We start from the raw sequence: 26,594 nt of genomic DNA, 5'->3' as shown, positions 1-26,594 counted from the left end.
CTGCGGTGGGGGAGTTCAAAACTAAAGAGCATATTTTTAAGGTGAAAGGAGAAAAATTCAAAAGGGACCCGAGGGAACGTTTTTCATGCAGAGGGTGGTGTGTAGATGGACTGAACTGCCAGAGGAAGTGGTGGGTGCAGGTACAGCTACAGCATTTAAGAGACATTCGGAGAGATACAGGATTAGAAAAGATTTAGAAGAATATGGTAAAAAGGGCTTTTGCCCGAAACGTCGATTTTGCTGCTCCTTGGATGCTGCCTGAATTGTTATGCTCTTCCAGCACCACTAATCCAGAATTAGAAGAATATGGGCCAAGTGCAGGGATATGTGCATGTGTGTGAGATTGCTGAAATAATTATCTATGGCTGTTACCTCTCTCTGACTCTTCCATTGCAATCCTGGCTGGTCTCCCACATGGTGCCCTTGATAAACTTGAGGCCATCCAAAGCTTTGCTCCTTGTGTACTAATTTGCAGTAAGCAAGTGCCATCCACCTGTCAAACCTGTGCTTGCTGGCATGCATTGATTCTTGTTCAAGCTGTGTCTAGTTTTTAAAATTCTTCTCAATATTTTCAAATCCTTCCATGGTCAGAACCCTCATCACTGTAATCTTCTCCAACGCGACAATCCTTGTTGATATCTGCACTTAGTGAATTCTTCATTCCCAACTTTAATTGCTCCAACATTGGTGGCTGTGCCTTCAGCTGTCTCTCTCCACGCTTTAGCACTGAATTTTCCTTCCTCTACCCCTCTTTCCTCCTTGAAACGTACCTCTGACTAATATCTCCTCATTGGTTTGGTGATCATATTTTAGGATATTTTGTTACATTAAAGGGCCTGCATAAGCATAGGTTGTTGTTTTTCTTGATTCACTGAAGCCTACAACATGACTTCCTAGACACACTTGAGGGTGTGAAGCAGTTAGGTCTAAACTGAGATTTTCAAATCTAATTTTTTTCTTCTCTTTAACTCCTTGTGAGTTAGAGCATCTGTCGCACAAAGTTTGCTCGAGCCAGCAGAAGGTGCTACGTTTAAACTGACCCCTAACCCCTTCCGTTTCCAAATGCAGGAACTCCTCGACTCCAGAACTCAGTGCTGATGAAATTCCTGACGACATCACCAATGAGATCACCGATATGCCAAATGACCTGGAACTGAATCAGGAGGAGTTGGCAGAGGTTCTTCAACGATTGCCTGATGATCTGCAGGACTTTGACCTCTTTGAAGGTGACCTTCTCACCAGAGTTCTCTCTTTATAAAATTATTTCTCGGATTTATGCTTTTCTAAACCAATCACTTTGCGACCACTCTGACCTCACTTCCCAAATTGGGACCCTCTTACACTGCTCTGATTTTGTTTTTCATTTGGTTTTCCCACCACGTCTCTATTGCTTTTCAACTATGTACTTCTCTGAAATATGAGATGTATGGCACATGGTTTAAAATGACCATTTATACAGCATAAACAAGCTCTAAATGTCGGCCTGGGCCTCATCTCAGTGGTAAATAGACTTAGAATGGTTAAATACTTTCAGAATTAATATTTTACTGTGGGAAGATCTAGGGACCAAGAGCCAGGGGCGTGAGACTAAGTGGGGTGACTCTTTGTAATAGGCTGAACAGTCATGTCCTCTGCTGTAGTTTTCTTTTCAATCTCATGAGGGTTACCTTGTTCCATTTCAGCTGAACTTGTTTTAATCCTGAGTGGTTGCAGATGAGGTGGTTCTATGTTTATGTCATTGTAAAAGGGAGGTCCCTTTAAAGCTGGCAAAAAAAGTGATGGTAAACCCATTCCTTGGCTCTTTGTGACAGTATGAATGAGTGATGCAGTTATGGTTTTAGGGCAAGCACCACAGCCTAAACCACACGAGCAGAAAGTTGGCCATTCGTCCCATCGAGTCTGCTCATCCCTCTGAGATCACATCTAATCTGATAATCTTCCACTCCGCTTCCCTGCCTTTTTGTCCACTTTTTGATTCCCTTGCTGATTAAAAATCTGTCTTTCTCAGCCTTGAATAAACTTAATCACCCAGCGTCAACAGCCCTCTGCAGTAAAGATTTCCAGATTTGCAACTCAATAAGAGAAGAAATTCCTTCTCATTTCTGCCTTAAGTGGGTGATCCCTCACTCCAACATGTAGGCTTTCCCAGAAGCGGAAGTAATTTTTCTGCATCTACCCTGTTCAAGTCCCCTGAGATCTCTGATGTTTCCGTAAGGTCTCATTCTTCTGAACTCCAAAGAGTACAAGGTCGACCAACTCAAAACTCTTGTCAAAATCTCTCCATAGCTAAGATCAACCTATACTTTTTGAACTGCCTTCAATGTCAGTATATCTTTCCTCGGTTCAGGAGACTAAAGCTGTTTGCTGTTTCCTGTTTCCTGGGTGTGACCTGATTAGTGCCTTTCATAGTTTTAGCAAGACTTCCTTATTTTCTTATTCCATTCCCTTTGAAATAAAGGCTGAATCCTGCCTTCTGCTCCAAGCCCATAATTTTTACTTGACTAAATTTGGGCAGGGAGCTTGCCTTGAAAGAGGGGGATTGAATTTAATCAGGATCAGGGACCTGGTGCCATACCTCCCCAACATATTCCCAAATCAGCACCAACTTTGACATACCTCCAGTATGCCATGACATTATTCCTCCTCAGTCTGGGTTGGAGCGGTGAAGCAAAAACAGACTTGACAACCTGTTTGTGCACAGCAAGATCCCTCTAACTTCATGAATCGAAGGTGCAAGTTTGCCTTTCTAAGTAGCACCTTTCTCAACCTCTTGGTGCCCTGAAGTATTTTCAGTTGCTGACACTCTCACCTTTGAGTGGGAATGTTCCAAGTTCAGAGCCAAACAATGTAATTGAGTTAAAATCTCCCAGGTCTCTTGTTCCACACAGTTGCCAAACCAAATAGCAGATATTAGAGGGTGACCACAAACTTGATCAAGTGGGCTGAATTTAAGGAGGTTCTTCAACACACAGGTAACTGGAGAGGAGGATGGAGGTTTCAGGAAGTTCCAGGGGGCTGTGTGCAAGTACAGGGGGGTAGGCCTTTGATAAAGGGAAAGCAAAGCTATAAAAGGATTTGAATAAGTAGAATTCATTGTTGTTCCAGTCAGAGCACTCGTGCCTTAATGACCATGGGATGAGTGAACAGGGTGATTTATTTGATAGCAGTAGAGGAACAGCAGTTTGTATGTCTCAAGTTTACATGTATTGTAGCTACAACACTGGGGTAATGTGATGGGTGCACATAGGTCACTGTTCAACCCTAAGGCGCTATGAAAGGTGAAGGTCTGTCACTGTCACACTAGGTTGTGACATGATCGTGAGTACGGATTGACTCTGTGTAACATTTTGGTGGGACCTGAGAGGTATGCAGGACTACGTGGTTAATTTAGGAGAGGGAATAGGGAATCATTTCAGTGAATTACAAGGGAGAATCTATCAGCCAGTAACCTCAGACATCATGTCCAACTTCCAAAGGAAATCTCTTCCCATTGTTCTGTGCCATTTGTGCAGTGAAGTGACGCCTTTTTTTTGCTTTTGCTGCTGTCCTTTAGGTAAGAATGGTGAACTGCTGCCAACTACAGAGGAAGCAGAGGAGCTGGAACGGGCGCTGGAGGCGGTGACCTCGTATGCTGCCTCATTGGAATGCCTGAGCTCCATTGGTGAACTGGCGCACACAGACGGAGACGGTGACCAGGAGCTTACGGGCAGAGGGATGGGCGTGTTTGCTGCCGCAGCCGCAGCAGGGATGCCAGCCCTCAGCAGAGCGGTCAACAATGAACTGGGAGACCTCCTCAACGGCCGCATCTCCACGGAGAACTTCTCCAGCCTGGAGCTGGATGAGAACCTCCTCCATCACCCGTCTGCACTGTCCAGTCCGGCCGGCTCCCTAGGGAGTCAGGCCCAGGGCACCTACCCTTCCCCTTCCGATGTGGGCCTCTCTTCTGCCACTTTGGTCAACCAGAGTGGGGGGCTGACCGAGCGAGGCCGCCAGTCACACTTCTCCAGCCTCCGGGGTGATGCCAGCCATAGCTCGCCCAGGGGCCACCTGCTGGGCAAAGCCGACGAGCTGATCTCACCCCGGCCTCACTACGGCAGCGAGCACTCTCACTCGTCTCCGTACAGCAGTGAGCACGTGCCATCACCCTACAGTGACAATGCCACCCCTCCACCCCGGCCCCTGCCCTACCCTGGGGATAGCCTCAACGTCCCTGCCACCACCACAGTCTCCCCTGCCCCGTACCCCCCAGATGTGACGCTGCTCCCTGCCCATGTCCTGCCAGCCCAGCTAGTCAGCCCCCGGCCCCAGTGGGGTACCATCAGCCTGAGTGACCCCGCCACCTTCAGCGGCCTGATTTCCTCTGGGGCTGAGGGCCACTTGCTCTCCACCTCCCTCTCCACTCCTCTGTCCACGCCTCATTCGCCCTCCACACACACGGCCTTCTCCAGCGCCACACCGGGTAGCGCCGTCCTGCTGCCGGGCCTGACGCAGGCCGGCTTCAGCGATGGCAGTGGCGTCGTCACCACAGTGGGACCTTCCTCGCCCCCTGATTTGCCAGCCTCCAGCCCCGCCAAGCAGCAGCTCCCTCAGTTCAGCGCCGCCTTTGGCCCGCAGCTCACCTCCCACAGTGGCATCCCCAAGGACGTTCAGCCGACCCACAGCTCAATAGCGCCCCCGACGGGCTTCTCAGTAACTGCGGCTGCTGCCGCGATCACGAACAATGTCACAGTTCCGTTTAGCGCTCCGCAGTGAGTCTCCTCGGGATTGCTTTACGACGAGGCGCCTGTTCTTCGGCTTGTGAGCAACAGCCACACCTTTCTTCTGCGGTGTCTTGAGAGTTTTAGGGCTATCGTCCAGTTTCTTTTTTTCTACCTGCCTAACGGGTGCAATCCGTTCAAGAAGCTGGCTGAGAGATGAAAGTTAACACGTGGCTGGGCAGAGATGTCAGTGTTACCTCTACCCTTACTAATTTTTGCTCCTTACTGTTATTAGGTCATTTCACTCATTGACTTGAAACTTCCTTGATCCCCCTGCCTACTCATTCACCTCGCATCTTCAAACATTACAATGTCTTTTATAACAATTGTCCTGAAATTTCTTTCAACCAACAGATCCAGGGGACATAGTAAACCCAGCAACTTGGATTTAGCGGGCTTTTTCCAGTCTGTATTCCTCATTCCCTGCTCCCCCCGCATGCACACGCATTTTCCCCCCTCACCCCCCCAACATTTACAAATACCTCTCCTTCGCTGGCATCTCTGTCACGGTCAACTTTTCCAACTGAATTGAAGATGAAACCTTGCGGGGGGGAATATTGCGAGTGGACTCTGCCAACCCTTTACAGACAATGTCGTTGCTCATCCAGGTACTTTGCCAAGCAGCCGAGAAGAGTTCAGGTGACTTCCTTTCAATGATGCCAGGGCCTTGTGTGCTTTTTTGAAAAGGGGAATTGGTGACACTCTTCCCCCTTCCTTTTCAGGGCTAAAAGAGCGTAATACATTCAGTTTGAGTATATTTTTTATGTAAATACATTAGTACATTTTATGACAACATTACTTATCTATAAAACCATTAATGGCGCACTGTTAAATATCAGACTCAAAGGTAGATGTTTGGCTCATTGAGGCTTTTCATATTTAAAAAAAAAACATACATGTATACACGCGCGTGTGCGCACACACACACACACACACACACACACACACACACACACACACACACACACACACATATAGATTCTGGATTAGATCCCACGATCTCTGCACATACATCCCCCAAAGTTGCTGAGAGATTCTTGAGCGAGGTGGCAGAACTAATTACAAAATTTGCTAAAATATAATCCTGAAATTTATTCTTAAGTCTTCTATGTGTGAACTACTAACATGGGAATCACTTCAGCCTGAGAGGCCAGTTCAGGGCACTTTTTAAAGATGTAACAATTACACAGGCTTCTAGGTTCAAAGTGATGCTTGGACGTTATCCTGTCCACTATCCAAGCATCACAACTTTATTTTTCTTGCCCTTTCTCTGCCTTCTCTTCCCAAACTCACCCTCCCCTTCAATCCCTGGGCTGCTATTCTAGCCCACAGCACCAGCAGAGATGTATTTGTTGAGTGAGCAGAACCTGATTATTAACACCTTCAAATCCAATATTCTTCAAGCTTGAGCCAGTTTCCATGAGACGCAACCCAATTTAGCAAAGTCACAAGCTTAGCACCTGTCTTAAATGTAAACAGTCACTTGGTTGACAGGTTGGTTGCTGAATCTTTTGTTTCATTTCCATTTGGGCTTGGAGGGAAAAGGACGGCCGCCCCTTATTTCTGGTGTTGAGAGATGCTGTGAACCATTCGAGGGCTGTTAGGGAAGGGAGGCCTAATTTTTCTTCTGACTCTGTGACAGGTACACTCTGAACCTTTGTGAGGTAGGAATCTCGTGATCCTAATCTGCATCAAACCGCCTTAAGCATGGGGAGTTCCAATGGTTTCCCCCCCCCCCCGTCAAACTGGTGTGGCACTTTTGACAGCTGACACTTTGGTGGTTGGTTCATATACAGCCTGAGACTGCTCCTCCCTGGCTACCAATAACTGTTTATTATATTACCCCAAGACCTGCAACACCAACAGGCACACTGCCTTTATATTGCACCACAGTGGTGTTTACTGCAGTGCACCCTGTGTCTTAAAATGCCAAATATGTTCGATTTTTAGAGAGTAAACTTTATTTATGACAGAAAAGATCTGAATGTGTATAAAATGTATTCTACAGTGTGTACTTTTGTGCCACCTGTAGAGTTTTTAAATGATATGCTTCAGTGAGGTTGCCCCAATTTTAACATTGTAATTTCATATCCTGCCTCAGAGACACATACATAATGTATATAATGCACAAAATTTATCCATTTTCATCTGAGAATCTCTGCAAACTCTCTTTTGTGATGACAGTACTGTTGGGAATTTGAGTCCCTACAATACACACTTGGTCCAATTCCAAAGCACTATGTCCTTGGAACTTTTCTGCTCTCCTGTGCTTTCTCACAATAATGTAAGGCAAAAATTGTCAGATGGGCCAGCAGATACTATGAAACTTTGTCAATTTCTTGGAATCCCAGTGTGTGATGAGCAACAGCCACCGTCACCAATGGAGAACCACCCTCTGATGTATCTCAAAAAAACATTGCGTAGGACTCCCAAGTGAGCTTGCTTCATATCAAGTGTGGGACAGGTTCTTGTTTTGTAGACATGTTTTGTGGAAGGCCAGTTGCAGTGTCTTGTACATGCTGCATCCTTTTTGAAAGAGAACACTTATCATGCATTCCCATTCTCCCATTTTTATATGAATACCCATAGCTTGGTAGGCCTGATATTCCTTCATCATGGAATATACAATCTACTTAATATATTGATGGTTTGCTTGATTGATGACCATAATGAAGTGCTTCAATATTGTGTGTTGATTTAAATAGAGTGATATCTTCAAAGTTTGAGAGAAGATTTGTAGCTCGGGTGCTCGTTGTTGTGGTTCTGTTCGCCGAGCTGGGAATTTGTGTTGCAGACGTTTTGTCCCCTGTCTAGGTGACATCCTCAGTGCTTGGGAGCCTCCTGGGAAGCGCTTCTGTGATCTTTCCTCCGGCATTTGTAGTGGTTTGAATCTGCCGCTTCCGGATGTCAGTTTGAGCTGTCCGCTGCAGTGGTTGGTATATTGGGTCCAAGTTTGGCCAAACAGAGAACAGCCAGGGAATTCCTAGAGGCATGGCACTCATCCACAGATTCAATCAATAAGCACATCGACCTGGACCCAATATACCGACCACTGCAGCGGACAGCTCGAACTGACATCCGGAAGGGGCAGATTCAAACCACTACAAATGCCAGAGGAAAGATCACAGAAGCGCTTCCCAAGAGGCTCCCAAGCACTGAGGATGTCACCTAGACAGGGGACAAAACATCTGCAACACAAATTCCCAGCTCGGCGAACAGAACCACAATAGAGTGATATCTATTTGAATAGTGCACTGTTGGATTTGCATTGAAGCAAGGGCAGCAGTAGCTCTCTGGCGTTTAGCGTATGGGTAAGGAGCTCTGACCAGGTAGCCCAGTTGCTCTATATAACTTCTGGCTGTAGGACGGAGTCCCTTTCGACTTCTATGAGAGGGACAGTGTGTAGGAGCAAATCATGTTTTAAATACGGGAGGGGAAGATGCTGCATTTCACTTCTTACTGTTGTCGTTGATGGTGTGTTCACTTTGTTTCAATACTGGATGCTCCTTCCTAATGTGAAGCGGTGCTGTGTTAGTCTCTGTGCATTTGATGATGAGAGGCTATCTTTTGTGTAATCACAAAACTTTTTGCTATATTTTCCAAGAAACCACCTCAGTTATACTGGTTGGAAAAATAAAACTTGCAAGCTTCCAAGCCTAAACCCTAATCGCCCACCCACCCACCCTCCCCAACCTCCAAAAAAAAATGAATATGTGTCTCTCCATAACATCTTCAGTACAAGTATTCTTGTTTGTGGGCATATTTTCAGTTTTCTGTGGGAGATCTTTGGTCAGAAACCTCTGCAGAGCCCTTGGGAAGCGAAGACTATGATTCCAGCTTTCTTTCAGTGAAATGTGACTTCAACTCAATAGGTCAAATGTCACAACTTGTCAAGTACCAGTTCACCCTTGTCTGTAAGGTGCACTTAAGTTAACTCCATACTGATTTCTGGAAGCGGTCTAATGAATTTTGAATGCTGCCCACGCAGTAGATCGATAGCAAGTAGATACTGCAACTTCACCACCTCTCTTCCTGGGAAAGTCTTCATCTCATTGATTTGTTATTTCATTTTATTGAAATTTGGATCTCAGATTCAGGTCTCTTGAATGTTAAGAGCAGTTTCTTACTGCAGTGAGCCCCTGCTTTTCTCTATATGCAACATTTACAGATTTAGAAGTATTGATGAAATGGAATACTTGCAGTGAAAGAGGATCCCAATTAGCCTTGTTTTGTGTTACACTGTGAGAGCCTCTAAACCATTTTGGATCATGTGGCTAATTGGAATTGATGTGGATGGTTTCTGGAAAAGTCCTAATTTGTAAATTATATACAGCACTTGCCCTGTTTCTCTGGGCCCTCAGTTACAATAAATTAACTGCATTCAAAGTCTGAAAGTGAAATAGTTGCTCATCATTATGCCTTTATCCAGGTAAACATTACATTAGAAACTATTCTTGCTTCTGGTTCATTAAGGGTTTTAGAGTGAGTGTGTGTGTGTGTACAGTTCCTGTGTTATGTAGTTCTCTTCATTACATTGATTTAGCTAATTTCTTGGCCAGGAAGGAACCATTTACTGGTATTGTCCGGTTTAAGTGGAATGCTTACCAGGATACCTAAAGTGATGAACCATGAGTATCAATGAGCTGGTGCCAACTTTTACAGTTAGGATATGTTCTGCCGCGTGTGTATTTTCATACACTTAGACAACACAACTATTTGTACAGGCCTGGTCATGTTGAAAACTGAGGGCATAGCCTCAAGTTATTCTTTTGTTGAGACCTTTGAATAGACCTGCAGCTGTCTTGGGGTGAACTCAGACTATATGAGCAAGAGGTTTACTTGCAGAGTGCAATTGTGATCTTTGTGCGTGTGGCTGAGAGAAGCCCACAGTTCTCCAGACATTATCCTCTGTTAACATAAGCACAATGGCAGTGCACCACTTTGCTTGAAACAGTGATCTGACTACCTTCAGATTTTATACCAAAGTAGTGGAATGGACGGTGTCTACTTTCTTTTAACGAGAGATTATATTGAGATATATTTAATAACAAAATGATGGCAATTTTAAAACCTTTTGTCACCAGGATTTGATGCTGCTACAGTGTCCTAAGCAGAGTCCATTCTTGTCACCTGTATATTGACTTCCTCAATAGATTAGGATTCTTGAGTTCTTTTGGTTTCTCCTATCATTTTTGTGAGTCATACACAGGACCAACAGCAGTTTGATAGGCCCAGTGTGTCCATTCCTGATTTGAGTAATTGGCTCACAAAATGTATCCAAACTCACCAAAACTCTCAACTCAGCACCACATCAACATGTGTCTACTCATGTTTCACAATATTCTGTCTTTGTATATTAATTGAATTGGCACATAGCATTTGCAAGGAGGTTAAGTAGAATGAATTGTGTAACAATGCAAAAGTATAAAGGTAAATATGGCTAAGTTCCTCCCTTGAAAATCCACAGCACCTCAATTACATATCTGACTGGCACTGGAGACTTTGCCTGCATCACCACCACCACCACGACCCCCCCACCGCCCCACTGCTGTGATCCCACTTTGGGTAGGCAAGAACACTGTTGTCTTTGACCCTCACCAATCCATGGCCTTGATCTGGAGACTGTGGTTTACCTTAAAATTATGCTCTGCATTTACCGTTGCTGTTTCACTTGGTTGCGGCTTTGAATATTTGGATATTATAGTGTTGTTCATATTATTTAAATTACCCCTTGGCTCATGTTCAATGTTTTTGAGTGCTGCCTAAAAACCTAGAGTAAACTTGATAATCCCAAATACTTTGTGTGTTGTAGTCAACATATTAAATTAACTAGAGGAGGTATTGCCATCAGGGAAGCTTGAGTACACGTTGAGTGATTAAATTTGAGAGGATTATTATGATGTCTTGTGTGTTGATGGCATAAACTGCAATATGCCCCCTCTGGTTTGACTCTTCTATAGAGATTACTAGAATTGTTTCCAATTTACAACGTTCAACCATTCTTTATTGTGATGAAACTTGCAATCTAAGGGGTAACATTCAAACGTGGACAGTCTTGCGCAAGACCCTATAAGGTGGCATAGATAATACTGTGGTACTTTGTCTGTCAAACGTGCCTATTCTTGTTTTTGCAGAGCTGTGCACAATAGTGTATGATCATTGATGGCATGAGTAATTAATTTGGATTGTTTGAAGGTCAAGTAAAGGTTTTGGGTTGGATTGGATATACCACTACTTTTCAAAGTGAAATGGTGCAACTGTGTTCCTCGGTGCATTATCAGTCCAGGGCATATGTTGGAGAACTAAAGAGGAAAACAAACTAAACTCAAACCAAATCGTCATTCGATCAAAAAAAAAGCTTTTGTCATCTATCATTTCAATAAGAAACTACACGAAGTACTGCTAGGTTTAATTAATGGAGTGCTTTCCCCTCTCAAATATTATTCTTTTGATCACGCATTGAATGAGTATCCAGGATGGATCTTATCAGAAAACTTTGTTAACCTATTTCAAACCGTGTGCAGTACATTCTGTAAATGAATGACATGAGACCCTGGACTAGATAAAGGGGGCCAGAACGTTAAGCAGTTACCGATCATCTTGAAATCTGGCAGATTCATGCTGCAGTGTGCTTCTATACTTACCTTCCCTTTAAGACAGAACTCCCGTTGATAGGCTACTGTTAGACATCTAAGTGAAATGACAGCAGAATAAAGGGAGTCCGCATTGAAGGCTGGTTTGGAAAGTGAGCTTGTGGGACTCCTGTAGTTGACTCTGCTCTGCGAAGTCTGACAAAGCCACCTTTGCCATGCTAGCTGTGGGATTCATTACTTGGACACCATTCCAGCCATATGCTATAATTGAACTCAAGATGTTTGCTCAGTCGGGGTGACAGTAAGTCTTTCCCAGCATCTAAACCTGACTTTGAGTCATTCAGAGGAGCAATATAGAAGGCAGCTTTGCCCTGGAGTGTAAAGCGAAGGAAATGCATCTATGGCTATATCACAGGTACCGTAGAAATCCTGTTTTCTCCAGACTTAATGTGTTGTGCTGGTATAGATGAGTATAAACTAGTAACTGCTTTTTAACACATCTGTAGCATGTAGCTTATGGTGGGAGGAGATGTAATAAACTGGTGTACCCAGCTTAGCGACGTGATTCATTTCCAGTTGCTCGCATCCTTTATTGTTTTTAGTCCTCTTCAGCTGTTGCAAACAATTGTTTGTTTGTTGTGATGGCCACAATTAGTATTTTATCCAAAGCAAATCATACCCTTTCTTCCTGTGGACATCCACAATGAGAGTCAAAGCAAATCATTTGAAGATGAGATAGAACAGGCGGCAAACAGTTTATTTAAACAGTGTATGAGCTATACAAAGAAAACTCATTGCTGAAAGTATAGTATAGTGAAGTCTCCCGGTAATAGCTGGATTATTTCTTCAGCAAATGCAGCGAGTGGAGGATTGCTGTGTATTGTACTTGAGTCGACAAGCAGGAGTCTGAAAAAACAGAGGGAAAAAGTGAGGACTGCAGATGCTGGAGTACCAGAGTTGAAAAATGTGATTCTGGAAAAACACAGCAGGCCAGGCAGCATCCGAGGAGCAGGAGAATCAGCGTTTCGGCTTATGCCCGAAAACGTCAATTCTCCTGCTTCTCGGATACTGTTTAGCCTGCTGTGTTTTTCCAGCACCACATTTTTCAACACTGAAAAAAACACAGCAAACCAGGCAGCATCAAGAGGTGGCGAAGTTGAGGTCTGCAGAAGGATTATATCCAAAATGCCGACTTCTCAACCACCTTATGCTGCCTGGCTTGGTGTGTTCTTCCAGCCTCCTGCATATCTACTTTGGATTCCAGCATCTGCAGTTTTTTGTCTCTAACTAAGTTTGTCTATTGTACATGTGCATAATATCATTTCTAGTCAGTTAAAGCAATGCTGTCTCCAGATATGCTTGCTGAGGGATTTAACCTAATAATCTCCGTTTTGGACAGTACAGGAGCTCCACGGCCACGTTTTCCCCGTGTCTGCGTGGGTTTCCTCTGGGTATTACAGTTTCCTCGCACAGTCCAAAGATGTGCAGGTCAGATGGATTGGGCTATGCTACATTGCCTATAGTTTCCAGGGATGTGCAGGCTAGAGGGGTTAGCCATGGGAAATTGAGGGTTACAGGGACTGAGTAGGGCTGGAAGGGGTGCTTTGCGAAGGGTTAGTATAGACTTGCACACTGTAGGGATTCTATGAATCTATTTTGTCTTGCACAATTGAAGTTGTATGCAATAAGGAGGCAACCGTTTTGGCATCAGTCAGTCTTGCTGCACATAGGCTACCTTTTCACCCTCGCTGATTGGATATATCTTTTTAATTGACGAAAGGAAGCCAGTTGTTTCTCTAATTATATATTTATTACTTTCTGATGAAATCCTTTATTAATTTTTACAAAGATTGAGACATGATGGCAGTTATATAATTTTTGTTTATATAAAACAATTATAAAATCTTTTCTTTTTAAAAGGGGTGAGGTGAATAGAAGGTAACAGTCTGAAGGGCATGCTTCAGTAGAAACATCGAGCCTCCCAGATGTCCTTTCACCCCTCTAGTTCCCAGGCTGCTCCTAACTGGGGAGGCGAGTGAGTTTGTCATGTGTAGTATCTTTTCCATCTTCATGTAACTCTGTGGAACTGCCAAGCATTTAAAGAGAATAGGAGGACCAAGCAGAAACAGAAATAGAAAGCAGTCAGCTTTTCAACAGCAGGATACATGGAGTTGTTTGACTTTTTCTGCCAGCTTCTGTTCGTTTGTTTGGAAATCCTAATCTGCAATGTGAGGATTACAAAACAAAAGGGTAGAGGTACTTAATGTTGGAAGAGTACAGAGGCCTTGTATGCTGCTCTCCCTGCTGTAACTGTACGTGTAATCTGTGCACTTGTGCTGCTGTTCTGGTTGATTGATAAGTCAGAGATCTGGGCATGCTGTAGGTATACAACTCCCTAACACTTAGTGAACTTGTGATAAGAGTCGGTGACCGGAAGCACAAGTTTTATTTTATAAAGCCTATGCAGAACTTTTTTTTTATGTAAGACTTGACTAGAAGCAGACTCGAGCTGTAGAAGAGGGAGGTGTATGCGTGAGTGGGAGAAACAGCTTCATTACAGGAGGATAGGCTTGGATTTTTTGGCCTTTGGCTCTTGCCTCCATTAACTCCAATGTCTGGTAGAATTACAAAGGCAATTAAAATATTCTGTTTGTCTGAGATCTCGTTTGGTGCTGCAACTTTCTCTGTTCAGAGGGATTTTAATGAGTAATGTATTCCAGCCAGTCCAGGTAGTATGATAGTGTAACCTTGGCATCACAGTGCGATGTGTATGTGTACAAAAGATTCTCTTCAGTTTGTACCAATAAGCCTTGCCCTCAAACTAATTGCTCACTTGGGTCCTCTCAAACTGAAGGAATGTCACTTGACCCCCTGGATTGGAGGTCCTGTTTCTGTAAGGCTTCAGTACTATATAGAGCAATACACAAGGGGAGGAATGAAGACACAGCTTGTGAATAGGACTCATGCTGGTCATGTGGTTTTTAAGATAAGCCAGACAGGCAACAAAGGCAATAGTAAGGCCTTTATTACATTATTTAAGATACCAGCTAAAATGCTTCCAGTTTTTAATGCAATTTGACAATGAGGCCCCTACCCACCTCTGACTAAGAGTGCTTTGTTTTTAAGAACATGTATTGAGGTGGTCTACATGATCCTCTTGGTGCCTTGACAAGAGCTCAATCCTATCCATAACTCTTTCTAAAGTGAATCTCCAAACAAAAGCAGCTTTCCTTGCAAGGAGAGTAATTTTCTAGTCAAAGAAAATGTACAGAATTGTCATTTGTATCTATCCTTGTCCGTTTGTTAAAAATTCACAAAGATTCTTTCATTCCAAGATGCCTCTGAACTTTCCGATATCAGAAGCTATTATGGAAACTGCCCTGTATAACCAACTGAACAACAGTTGTGCTCCCGCAAGCACCCCAAACCAGCTGTGGCCTGCGTCTCCTCTGTACCTTTCATCAGACCCCCTTCTGTCATAGATCCAGGAAACAAAAATGTTTGATTCTTTCCAGAGGCTGAAGCACTTGAAGTGTATTTTTTAAGAAAGTTCCTAGTCAGGGTGGTCGGGGAGAGGAAGGTAGGGAGTTGTACTAAAAGTGCTGCTGGGCTGTATATCTCTTCTCTCTGTCTGTCTCTCTCATTCTCACTCTCTCACTCGCGTTTTTCTGGAGGAACTATATTGTAAATGATTTTTGGTAGTAGGGATCAGTGGTTTCAGGCTACATTTCATGCATGATGTTCCTTTTATGCATATTATTAAATCAGTGAGCTTTCAAAGCACTCATGAGGCCCCTAGACACAGTTTTGGGTGGGGAGATCTTAAAACATTCGCTAAACTTTCACAAAGTCAGAGTCATTAAATGTAATTTTAAAAATGCCTGAAGTCCAGGAGACGTTTATCTGGGAAATTCCCAAGAGGTTGCCCCGTCCTACTCCCCTGCCCAAGCCCCCTCTTCAGTCTTTACCCCCCCGCCCCCCCCTTCCTGTGTCTAACTGGCTTTAGTCTGGAATTGCCCAGATTTAAATTTCTCCTCCTCCTCCACCATCCAACACAAACATTATTGTTCTCACCCCAGCCGTGCAGTTGGTTTGAGAGTATCAGGGACTTTATGGCAAAAAAAAGAGAAAGGAGCCCGTGAAAAAAAAACACAATAGTCCTATAAACTGCTTCAACATTGAGAAACAGGAAAGGTGGCTCAAATTTCTTATACTCAATGAATGTACTGTATTTCTGTTTTTTAAATAAGGTGAGCTAATAATTAAATTAGTCACCTTTTGTTATTGTCCTTGTTTAATTTGTTTAAGGTATTTTTTGTATACAAAAGTTTACATTTTTATGTATATTTTTCTGTGTACAGACTATGTAATATGTGTATAAACACTGTATGTAATATCTGTATATAGTGTGATAAATGATCTTTGTTTGGATGTACAAATAAAAACTTGCTGTGAAGAAAAGGAATCTATCTTATGTCATGTTGGTATGTTAGTTTGCACCTTTTCATTCACAGCTTGCCTTTAAATAAAGGCCTTCCAAGGTGTTTCAAAAGGAACTTTATCAGACTAATATTTAAGTGAGACACACAAATTGGCTATTTGGACAGTTCGTCGAAGTGTGTTTTGAGCAGCATCTCAATATAGTGAAGGATGCTAACTTTTCCTGGCTAAGCCCAACAGACCACAGTAAAATTGACTGAGGGAGATGACATACCTACTCATTGTGACAGTGACTGCGATATGCCAATCATCATTTAAAGGTCCTGTCTTTTTAATGAATGAGTGGGTAGTTTGGTCAGTTCAGTGGGATGGTCAGGGGTGTACTTGGAGGAGTGGGTGTGTTATGTACCAGAGCAAACTGCCTCAAAATATACTAAGAAGGTAGCCTAGACTCTACGTTTTTCTTACTTTAAAGGCAAATGTCAAAAATTGTGTTCCAGATGCAATTTGAATTGTCAAACTTCTTGACGTTAAGCAAAATACACTTGAATTCTTAGACAATAGATAAAACAGAACAGAAGAAAAGAAATTGGAATACCTTTTAAATCTGTTGGAAACGTAACAGTATAACAGATTATTTAACTACTAAACGGTAACTGTTTCAATATTGTAACATCCCATAAATATAACCTTAGCAAAGGCAAATTCAGTAAACTAGGTTTTCCCACAGGCAGCTCTCCAGTCCAAGAGGAAAAACATGAAGAGAAAACTGAGATAATAGCAGTGAGAGATGTACTGCAGCTTCCAAACCCAGCTTCCAAACCCAGCTTCAAGACCCCAGCAACAACTGCTACTGAGAAACTAAAACTAAAAATCTTGGATCTGTGGAAGTTTGACCCTGCCTGTTCAGGCTGCTTGTATTGTTCTACCTTTTGTTTTAAAAAAAACCCCAAGGTGCCTCAAGCTGTTAATTGGATTCAAATAGACAGCTCTCTTCAAGAAAAAAACAAAATATACCATAAAGGTGTTGATGCGGCAAGATCGTGGTCACCAAGTAGTGCTGCCTCCCTATGTAACTGGTAGCAGTAGTTGGAGCAGAAACAAGTCATCAGACACAACTTGCTAATCAAACATCATTAATGTAAGCTCCTTAACACACTGGAGTAGGATGTCGATTGGAGTAAAGGAAGTGTGCAATTAAAACTCTCAATTAAACTGATCCCAGCATAGTTAGGATTCTCGTCTCTGTTTTTCTATCATTTGCCTCTTGTGGCTGTTTTAATTAAACGTTATAGAGTAACTGCAGAAACATGTCAGTATTTTTCAGACACCAGTGATCATGGCCTGTTGCTTTCTGTCGTTGAAGAACCCATCAGCTTTCCCTTTAACAAAAATGAAACCGATTGATCGACCAAAACATATGGGACTCTGGTTTGGTTTGGTTTGGTTTGGTTTGTTTGATTTGATTTAATAATTGTCACATGTACCTCGGTAGAGTGAAAATATTTGTTGCGCATTCAGTGCTGACATACTATACAAATAAAACATAATGAGGAATGCAAAGTTATGGTAGCAGAGAGGGTGCACAGAGAGTAAGATCAACATTAAACCTAAAAGTTGTGTTCCACTTGGATGTCTCATAACAAGGGAAGAAGCTGTTCTTAAATCTATTCATATGTGTATGCAAACTTTTAGTAGCTCATCTTAACGATGTGATACTGTTTGAAAACCACCATTGTTATTTTTGATGGATTTCTCTACATATTGCACTTAACTGGTCAGTTTGAAGGCAGTTACGTGGTAGGGTAGAAGGTTATGCAGCCCATCCTGTCCTTTATAGAGCTATCCTGTTAAGTCCACTCCATTGGCCCTGTTCCCCTGGTTTTGCAGTTTATTTTTCAAGATTACACCTAATTCACTTAAAGTTTAGTGGAAGCAACAATTATTTTCCAAAGTGAGTTGTGTATATCACTAGAAATTTTGAATAGCTAGATGTTGAGTGGAAATAAGGACTAATTTGGATAGGGTTTCCAGGAAGGCCAGCACAGGTCTACTGGGCTGAGTGGCCCCTGATCCCAATATTCTATGAGAGTAGACCTTGGAGATGTAAAATCTTTGGTTAGGCTGCAGCTGGATTGTGTGTGCACCTCTAGTCTCCAAAGAATCTGGTGTTTGAATAATTTATTTTCTCATCCATATCAACATTCATAGACTCTCCTTGTAAGAAAATCCCTCCATACTTAGAATTGATCCAATGACCCATCTCTGGACTGCCTCCAACGTCAATATATCTTCCCTTCAATGCACTTGCTGAACATGGATGCTAGTTTTTCATGGTTTGTGCACAAGGACTCTTAAATTCCTCTGCTACAGCTTTTCTGCAGTCTTTCTCAGTTTAAAAAACATTTGGTTCACCTATTCTTCCTCTCACAGTGCATAATGTCTGTCCAAAGTACATAACATTATTTCTCCCATGTTAGTTCCCCATATGCCAAACGTTGCCCACTAACTTAACCTGGCCGTGATCCTCTGTAGACTCATTTGTGTCATTCTCATTACTTTCCTTCCCATGAAAAAGGACAATTCCCCATGTGTGGCAAGACTATACTCGAACAACTATGATTCTTGCAACCAGGCTTTGTCCCGCAATACAGCGACTCTGCAAAAGGTATGATTCTCAAAGTATTTGCGATATAGAAAGGCTTAGACATGTGTCCTTTGATAAATGATAAGCTTTGGTTTGAAAACCCTGTGCAAGCCAACTGTTTCAAAGTAGAGCGTGAAACGTTAACTCTGGTATTCGGCCTTGTGCAGTTTCATGTTTGTTTGTTAAGGAATTTGCCGTTGAAACAGAATATAAATCATTAGAAATTAATCTGCATAACCTGATCATGACTGCACTGTCACATCTGCAGCTTCTATTTGTCAAAGTGCAAGAAGACGCATCTAAACTGAGAAATAACATTAGTACTAGGGTGATTACGTTTGACACGATGAGCAGATTATCAAAGACCAAGGTATCTCTCCTGATGCTCTCTAGGGTAATTTGTGGCAGTCTGACTGGAGTCACTGTGAACATTTGCAATTGCTGAAGATGAGCAACAATAGAAGTTATAAAAGATTATCATCCAGAGACACTCAAAGTAGTATCATAGAACCCCCACAGTGTTGGAACAGGCCATTCAGCTCATACCGAACGTCCAAAGAATATCCCAACGACATGGCCCATCCACCTAACCGGTATATCTCTGGACTCTGGGAGGAAACCCACACAGACCATCTCCTGATCCTGGAATTGAACCCAGGTTCCTGGTGCTAGGAGGCAGCAGTGCCAACCATTGTGCCACCCTAGATTACAGCTCTTGCAAGGTAGTTTGTAAATGATGACAACAACAAGCAAAACTAGTAACAAACACTACATTGGATAAACAGGCAGAAAATTAGCCACTAGGATACACGAACATCAACTAGCCACAAAACGACATGACCCTGTCTCACTAGTCTCCTTACATACAAATGAGGAAGCTCACCACTTCGCCTGGGACAAAACATCCATCCTAGGACAAGCCAAACAGAGACATGCTTGAGAATTCCTAGAAGCATGGCATTGCAACTGGAACTCTATCTACAAACACATTGACTTGGATTCCATTTACCATCCCTGAGAAAAAGAACAGGAAATTACATCACCACAGGAAATGACATCACCAACCCAAGGAACCCTAAACACAAATAAAAAATGGGCCATACCACTAGTGCTTCACCAGAGGCTCACTGATGATGTTAACTACTATGGTGATGAAACATCTAAAAATAAACCTTCCAGCTCAGTGAGCAAACCTACATCTCGAACCTCAACCTGAGCTACAAATCTTCTCAAAACTTGCTGAAGCTCCATTTTGCTGCCTTTCCCCCCATTCTTAATTCTCTTACAGCTTAAAAATCTGGCTATCTCAGCCTTGAAATATACTAAACGATCCAGCCTTGACAGACCTTCATGGTAAAGAATTCCACAGGTTCACTCCCCTTAGAAGAGGTCCCTTCCTATCTCCGCCTTCAATATGCCTTACTCTGAGATTATGTCTTCTGGCTCTAGACTCCCCCACATGCGGAAACCTTTCTGCATCTATCCTGTCAAGTCCTATAAGACAATATGTGCTATGTTGTGTAGTTGGTGCGCCGGTGTAGTATGTTATGATAGTACACTTTTAAGAACGAAGCTCATCACATCGTCAGTGTATCATTGCATCTGACTTGTGGATATAAAGATCTGACTTCATTTTAAGAACGAAGCTCATCACATCGTCAGTGTATCATTGCATCTGACTTGTGGATATAAAGATCTGACTTCATTTTAACTCAGACTACATGAAGCATGACACTGACGTTTGTTTTGTGACAGATTCGCTTAATGTTTGCCCAGGCATTGAAGTAACTGTGAGTGTAATACTTGCTTATTTAAGTGCGTTGCAACAATTATTGAGAACTTTCAATACTACATTACCCATAGTTCCTTATTCCAGCCCTCATAACATAAGCACTGCCACATCAGGGGAAGATACTTTACTGAAAGCAAAACACATCTCAGATGAAAATGAGCCCATGGCACTGCTTTGAAAAACAGTACAGGAGTTTTCCTTACTGTAGTCATAGAGTCATATAGCACGGAAAGAGACCCTTCAGTTCAACTAGTTCATGCCGACCATAATCCCAAACTAAACTAGTCCCACCTGCCTGCGCTGGGTCCATATCCCTCCAAACATTTCCTATTCATGCACTTATCCCAATGTCTTTTAAATGCTGTAACTGTACCTGCATCCCCCACTTTCTCTGCCAGTTCATGCCACACACCAGCCACACACTGTGTAAAAACCTTGCCTCTCATGTCCTTTTTTAAATCTTTCTCCTCTCTCCTTAAAATATGACAGCTAGTTTTGAACTGCCCCACCCCAGGGAAAAGGACTTTGTTATTCAGTTTACCTACGCCCCTCATGATTTTACAAACCTCAATAAAGGTCCACCTCTGAACCTCCTACGTTCCAGTGAAACAAGTCCCAGTCTGTTCAAAGGGTCTGGCAGCATCTTTGCACAAAGAAACCCCCCAGTGGAAGTTGGTGGTTGCCAACCCATTTTCAGAAGAATTCTGGCGAAATATCGTTGACCAATGCTGTTCACTCTGTTCGTCCCTCCACAAAAGGCGGCCTGAGCAGGGGAGCATTTTGAGCATGTTCACAGCTTTTGTTTAAAAGTTTAAGCTTTGCAGCTCTTTCAATACTTGGCCCTTGCCCTGCAGAAACCTTCCTGTTCGCTTTGCTGCGAAATATCCCAGCAATGCAGCTGTCTGCCACCAAGTGGCGCTGCCTCCCCGTGTCACTGGTAACACTGGTTGGAGCAGAAACAAGTCACTAGACACAACTTTCTAATCAAACATCATTAACGTAAGCTCCTTAACACACTCTGGAGTAGGATGTCAATTGGAGTAAAGGAAGTGTGCAATTAAAACTCTCAATTAAACTGATCCCAGCATAGTTAAGAGTTAGCTCTTCTCTCTCTGTTTTTTCTATCATTTGCCCCTTGTGGCTGTTTTAATTAAACATTGTGGAGTAAATGAAGAACCATGCCAGTATTTTTCAGACACCAATGACTCTTTGCTTGTAGTTGTTTGTAGTTAGTGGTGGAGCCTCTTTCTTCCAACTCACCCAGACAGACTGGATCTTACTGAACAACACATCCGAAAGAATCGTAGAATCCCTTCAGTGCAGAAGCAGGCCATTCAGCCCATTAAGTTCACACTGGACTTCTGGAGGGAAAACTCCACCCCCCCCCCCCCCCCCACCCTGGCCCAACATTTCAACTCCCCCTCCCACTCTGCCGAGGACATAGAGGTCCTGGGCTCCTTCACCACCGCTCCCTCACCACCAGACGCCTGGAGGAAGAACGCCTCATCTTCTGCCTCGGAACACTTCAACCCCAGGGCATCAATGTGGACTTCAACAGTTTCCTCATTTCCCCTTCCCCCACCTCACCCTAGTTCTAAGCTTCCAGCTCAGCACTGTCTCCTTGACTTGTCCGGACTTGCCCTACCTGCCTATCTCCTTTCCACCTATCCACTCCACCCTCTCCTCCCTGACCTATCACCTTCATCCCCTCCCCCACTCACCCATTGTACTCTATGCTACTTTCTCCACACTCCCACCCTCCTCTAGCTTATCTCTCCACGCTTCAGGCTCACTGCCTTTATTCCTGATGAAGGGCTTTTGCCCAAAATGTCGATTTTGAAGCTACTTGGATGCTGCCTGAACTGCTGTGCTCTTCCAGCACCACTAATCCAGATTCTGGAGGGAAACAGACCCTTCAGTTCATGCTGACCAAAATCCCAAACAAAACTAGTCCCACCTGCCAGCTCCTAATCCACACCCCTCCATATCTTTCCTGTTCATGTACATATCTAAGTGTTTTTTAAACATTTTAACTATAACCGCATCCACCACTTCCTCTGGAAGTTCATTCCACACATGAACCACCCTCTGTGTAAAAACGTTGCCCTCGTGTCCTTTTTAACTCTTTCTCTTCTCACATTAAAAATATGTCCCTTAGTCTTGAAATCCCCCACCCTAGGGAAAAGACACCTCCGTTCACCTTATTTACACCACTCATGGTTTTGCAGACCTCTATAAGGTCACCTCTCAACCTCCTAAGCTCCAGTGAAAAAAAATACCAGCCTAGCCTAATGATTCAAACCCTCCATTCCTGGCAACATTCTGCTAGATCTCTTCTGAACCCACTCCAGCTTAATGACATCCTTCCTATAACAGAACTGCACACGGTATTCCAGAAGAGGTCTCACCAACGCCTTGTACAACCTCAGCATGACACAATAGTCTGAGCAATGAAGGCAAGCGTGCTAAATGCCGCCTTAATCACCCTGTCTGTATGTGATGCAAACTTTAAAGAATTGTGTCCTTCTGTTCTGCAACATCACACGGTGTCTTTTTATTCCAAGTTCCTAATGTGTGTTTGTGCCCCCTCTCTCCCCCACCACACACACCACACACACACATACATACCACACACCACACACACACACTTCCCAACATTGAAAGAAGTTAGGCCACTTTTGGAATATTGCGTGCAATTCCGGTCTCCTTCCTGTCAGAAAGATGTTGTGAAACTTGAAAGGGTTCAGAAAAAATTTACAAGGATGTTGCCAGGGTTGCAGGGTTTGAGCTATAGGGAGAGGTTGAACAGGCTGGGGCTGTTTTCCCTGGAACGTCGGAGGCTGAGGGGTGACCTGATAGAGGTTTATAAAATCATGAGGAGCATGGATAGGATAAATAGGCAAAGTCTTCTCCCTGGGTCGGGGGAGACCAGAACTAGAGGGCATAGGTTTAGGGTGAGAGGAGAAGATATAAAAGAGACCTGAGGGGCAACTTTTTCACACAGAGTGGTGCATGTATGGAATGAGCTGCCAAAGGAACTGGTGGAGGCTGGTACAATTGTAACATTTAAAAGGCATCTGGATGGATATAAGAATAGGAAGGGTTTGGAGGGATATGGGCCGGGTGCTGACAGGTGGGGCTAGATTGGGTTGGGATATCTGGTCGGCATGGACAAGTTGGACAGAAGGGTCTGTTTCTGTGCTGTACATCTGTATGACTCTGTGACTCTCAGTTCAAATAAATAGCTAAGAAGAAATGGTGGAGGTGCGACAGTAGGGGCTGTATCTCCTGTACTGGCAGGGGAAGAGGAGACGGTATTGGTGGGGTCTGACTGAAGAATGGGCCAATAGGTTGAGGAGGAAATACTCCCTGCGAGATACTGAGTCGAATGGGAGGTGATGGCACCGTGCTTGAGGTAACAGAAATCACAGAGGATGATTCACTGAATACAGGACATGATGAAGTGCAAGACCAGAGCAAGGGGGTTGTTTGGGGCTTGTATAAAAACCCAACATTGGTGCTGGGGAGGAGGGGAAAGGGTGAGAGCTAAGCTGTAGAATTAGGTTCTATTGTCACATGTGCTCATGTCCAGGGACGCAGAAGTACAGTGAAAAGTGTACAATCCCACTATTCCCAGCATCATCTTAGGTACCTGGGTACAAAATGTTACCTACAAAGTAGAAAAAAAGAAATAAAGTTAGAAGTTCAACACAACAGTCCTTATAAGGTAGAAAAATAAAGAAATAAAGTTATACAAGTTTAACATTGCAGTCCTTCTTAAGTGCTGAGCCATGCTGGCCTCCCCATAAGGGCTTGCTCTCCCCACCCGGGCTCCTCTACTGTAATAGGCTCCCTCTCCCTGCCCTGGCTCAATCGCCGCCCATCCCCCCACTCGGTGTCACCGCAGTTGCCGGGAGACCTCGGGCTGCCTGCTCTCGCCACCTCCACAGATGCCTGGAGACCTCTCTCACCGCTGCACTGGCTCAATCTCCTCCGCACTGCACAAACCTGCTCTCCACAGAAGGGATGTCGATTAACGTAGGAAAAAAAAGTGAACGAAGAATAACTGAAGGCCAAGCAGACAGAGGGGATGAGTCTGCCACCATCTTGAATCAGAAAAACAAAATGGAGTGGACACTCTTGAGACCTCTGTCAACCATCGGGGGTGGACAACGTGGAGGGAGGGCTGTGTCGGCAATGGAGAAACCAGGAGAATAAGGATGGGGTGCAGCCAGAGGCTGTCAGGAGTCAGTGAGTCATGGTCAATATTGGTTGGTAGCCGGATGACCAGAAACGGAGACGGAGAAGCTGAGGAAGGAACGTGTGAAGGAGAGATGTGAAGCAGGAGAGAGGCTCAGGAGAGGAACTTCAGAACTCCAAGCCCAGAGTAGTCCTTCATTCTGCCACTGTGAGTCTTCAGCTGCTCGAGATCCTAATGAGAACCCGCTGGCTGGAAACCTTAACTCGGTTTCTCTCTGCCTGACCTGAGGCACCTTCTGGAGGATTTACAATTGTGGTAGGATTTCACCAAGTGGTTTGCAGACAAATGTGGAGCTCTTCTCAAAGTGCAGTGAGGTAGGAAAGGCAATGGCCAATTCACCCACAGCATGCTCCTACCAGCATCAATGACTGGGGTAACCAGGTTTTTATTTGGGCACTGGTCAAGGAATGGACCAGGGCAGGGGGCAGCACACTCCTGTCCCCAGCTCAGCTTTGAAACATCATCACAGGATCTTCCCCACTGCTCAGGGGAGCATTCAAAGCCTTCATTTAACATTTCAAGAGCCCACGCCTTTTCTGATGATGCTGCAGCATTGCATTGGGTCTCAAACAAGCTCTTTGTGCTTCTTCAACAAACAGTGGGACTTGTAGTGTAGTTAATTAAAGTATGTGTAAGATACACTCAGAGACTCAGTAATGGTGACCATTATCGATCATTATAGATGCCCATCTGGTTCACTAATGGGAAGGAAATATGCCATCATGACCTGGTCTAGCCTACATGTGACTCCAGACTCACACCGATGTGCCCTCAGGGGCAAGTAGGAGAAAAAGAGCAGTGAAAGAAGAAAAACTGAAGGCCAAGTCGACAGAGGAGGCGAGTCCTGGGGAGGATCCCACATGCTGCTAGTCTGCCACCATCTTGAATCAGAAAAACAAAATGGAGTGGACACTCTTCAGACCTCTGTCAGCCATCGGGGGTGGACAACAGAAGCAACACGTAAGAAGGGCTGTGTTGAGTTGGGAAACAAACGTTGGTTCTGTCAGTGCTGTCCGCATGTTGTGAGTGATTAAACAAACCATGGAGTGGGACTTGAACCTCTAAAAGTAAGGTTAAACTTAAGTTAGGGGAGAAAGTGAGGACTGCAGATGCTGGAGACCAGAGCTGAAAATGTGTTGCTGGAAAAGTGCAGCAGATCAGGCAGCATCCAAGGAGCAGGAGAATCAACGTTTCGGGCATAAGCCCTTCTTCAGCCCTGATTCCTAAAGAAGGGCTTATGCCCGAAACGTCGATTCTCCTGTTCCTTGGATGCTGCCTGACTTGTTAAACTTAAGTTATACAGGGCATTGGTGAGGCCAGGTTTGGAGGAGCATGTACACTATTGGTCTCCTTATTTAAGGAAGGTTATAAATTTTGTTCGAAGTGGTTCGGGGAAGGTTTACTAGACCAATATCCAACAGTGTGTTCTTTCAGTGAAAGGTTAGGCAGGGTTTGTTTGTATCCACTCGAGTATGGGAGGATGATAAGGTGGCTCAATTGAAACATATAAATTCACAAGAGAGAAGATGTTTCCTATCGTGGGAGAATCTAGTACCGTACATAATTTATTCCTGGGGTTTAAAAATCTGGGATTGTCTGTTTAAAACAGAGATGAGGTGAAATGTTTTCTCTTGGAGAGATGCCTCATAGCTCTCTTCCTGCAACGGTGACGGGATCAAAGTCTGTGGCGGTTTTTAAGGGAATAGATGGTTAGCTTGCTGGTAAGCAAGGAGGCAGAGGTGGGGAGAGATGGAGAAGGGTTATCAGGGACAGGCTGGGCTGAGGATCCAAATCAGATCAGCCAGGATCCTCTTGTATAGGAGAAACAGGGTGAAGGAGACAAACAGCCTGGTGCTTTGCAAATATTCTGACTCAGAGGCAAGAGAGAGATTCCTAGCTGGGCCACGGCTGAAATGGCTCACAATCCTGCTGTTGAATTTTTTTTTTGAATTGCAGTTCCTGTGAAGAAGAATCAGGTGCTTCACTGAATGACAGGTTCTGCAGCAATGCTGCGGGAATCAAGTCTTGGCCCTCGGTTTCTAAGATGAACCACCAGGTGGCGCCCCATACCAAGGAGAGTGACGGGACATTTACTCCAACCTGT

The 26,594-nt window shown here is 43.9% G+C and overlaps 1 protein-coding gene across 2 annotated transcripts in view; it reads left to right on the top strand.

Annotated features, from left to right (window-relative positions):
• Positions 1-7,818, top strand: part of LOC140481916 (INO80 complex subunit D-like) — an 82,202-nt gene extending 74,384 nt beyond the window's left edge. For both annotated transcript variants that reach the window (XM_072578594.1, XM_072578593.1), the window contains exons 9-10: positions 1,069-1,226; positions 3,554-7,818. In XM_072578594.1, the coding sequence (XP_072434695.1) occupies positions 1,069-1,226; positions 3,554-4,752 (1,357 nt within the window). In that variant the 3' untranslated portion in view covers positions 4,753-7,818. The remainder of the gene's footprint in view (positions 1-1,068; positions 1,227-3,553) is intronic.
• The last annotated feature ends 18,776 nt before the right edge of the window (positions 7,819-26,594 follow it).

Source organism: Chiloscyllium punctatum, chromosome 10, assembly GCF_047496795.1.
Source record: "Chiloscyllium punctatum isolate Juve2018m chromosome 10, sChiPun1.3, whole genome shotgun sequence".
Taxonomy (NCBI): domain Eukaryota; kingdom Metazoa; phylum Chordata; class Chondrichthyes; order Orectolobiformes; family Hemiscylliidae; genus Chiloscyllium; species Chiloscyllium punctatum.
The sequence above is the reverse complement of the archived record's forward strand: the minus strand, read 5'-3'. Positions and strand labels throughout refer to the sequence as shown.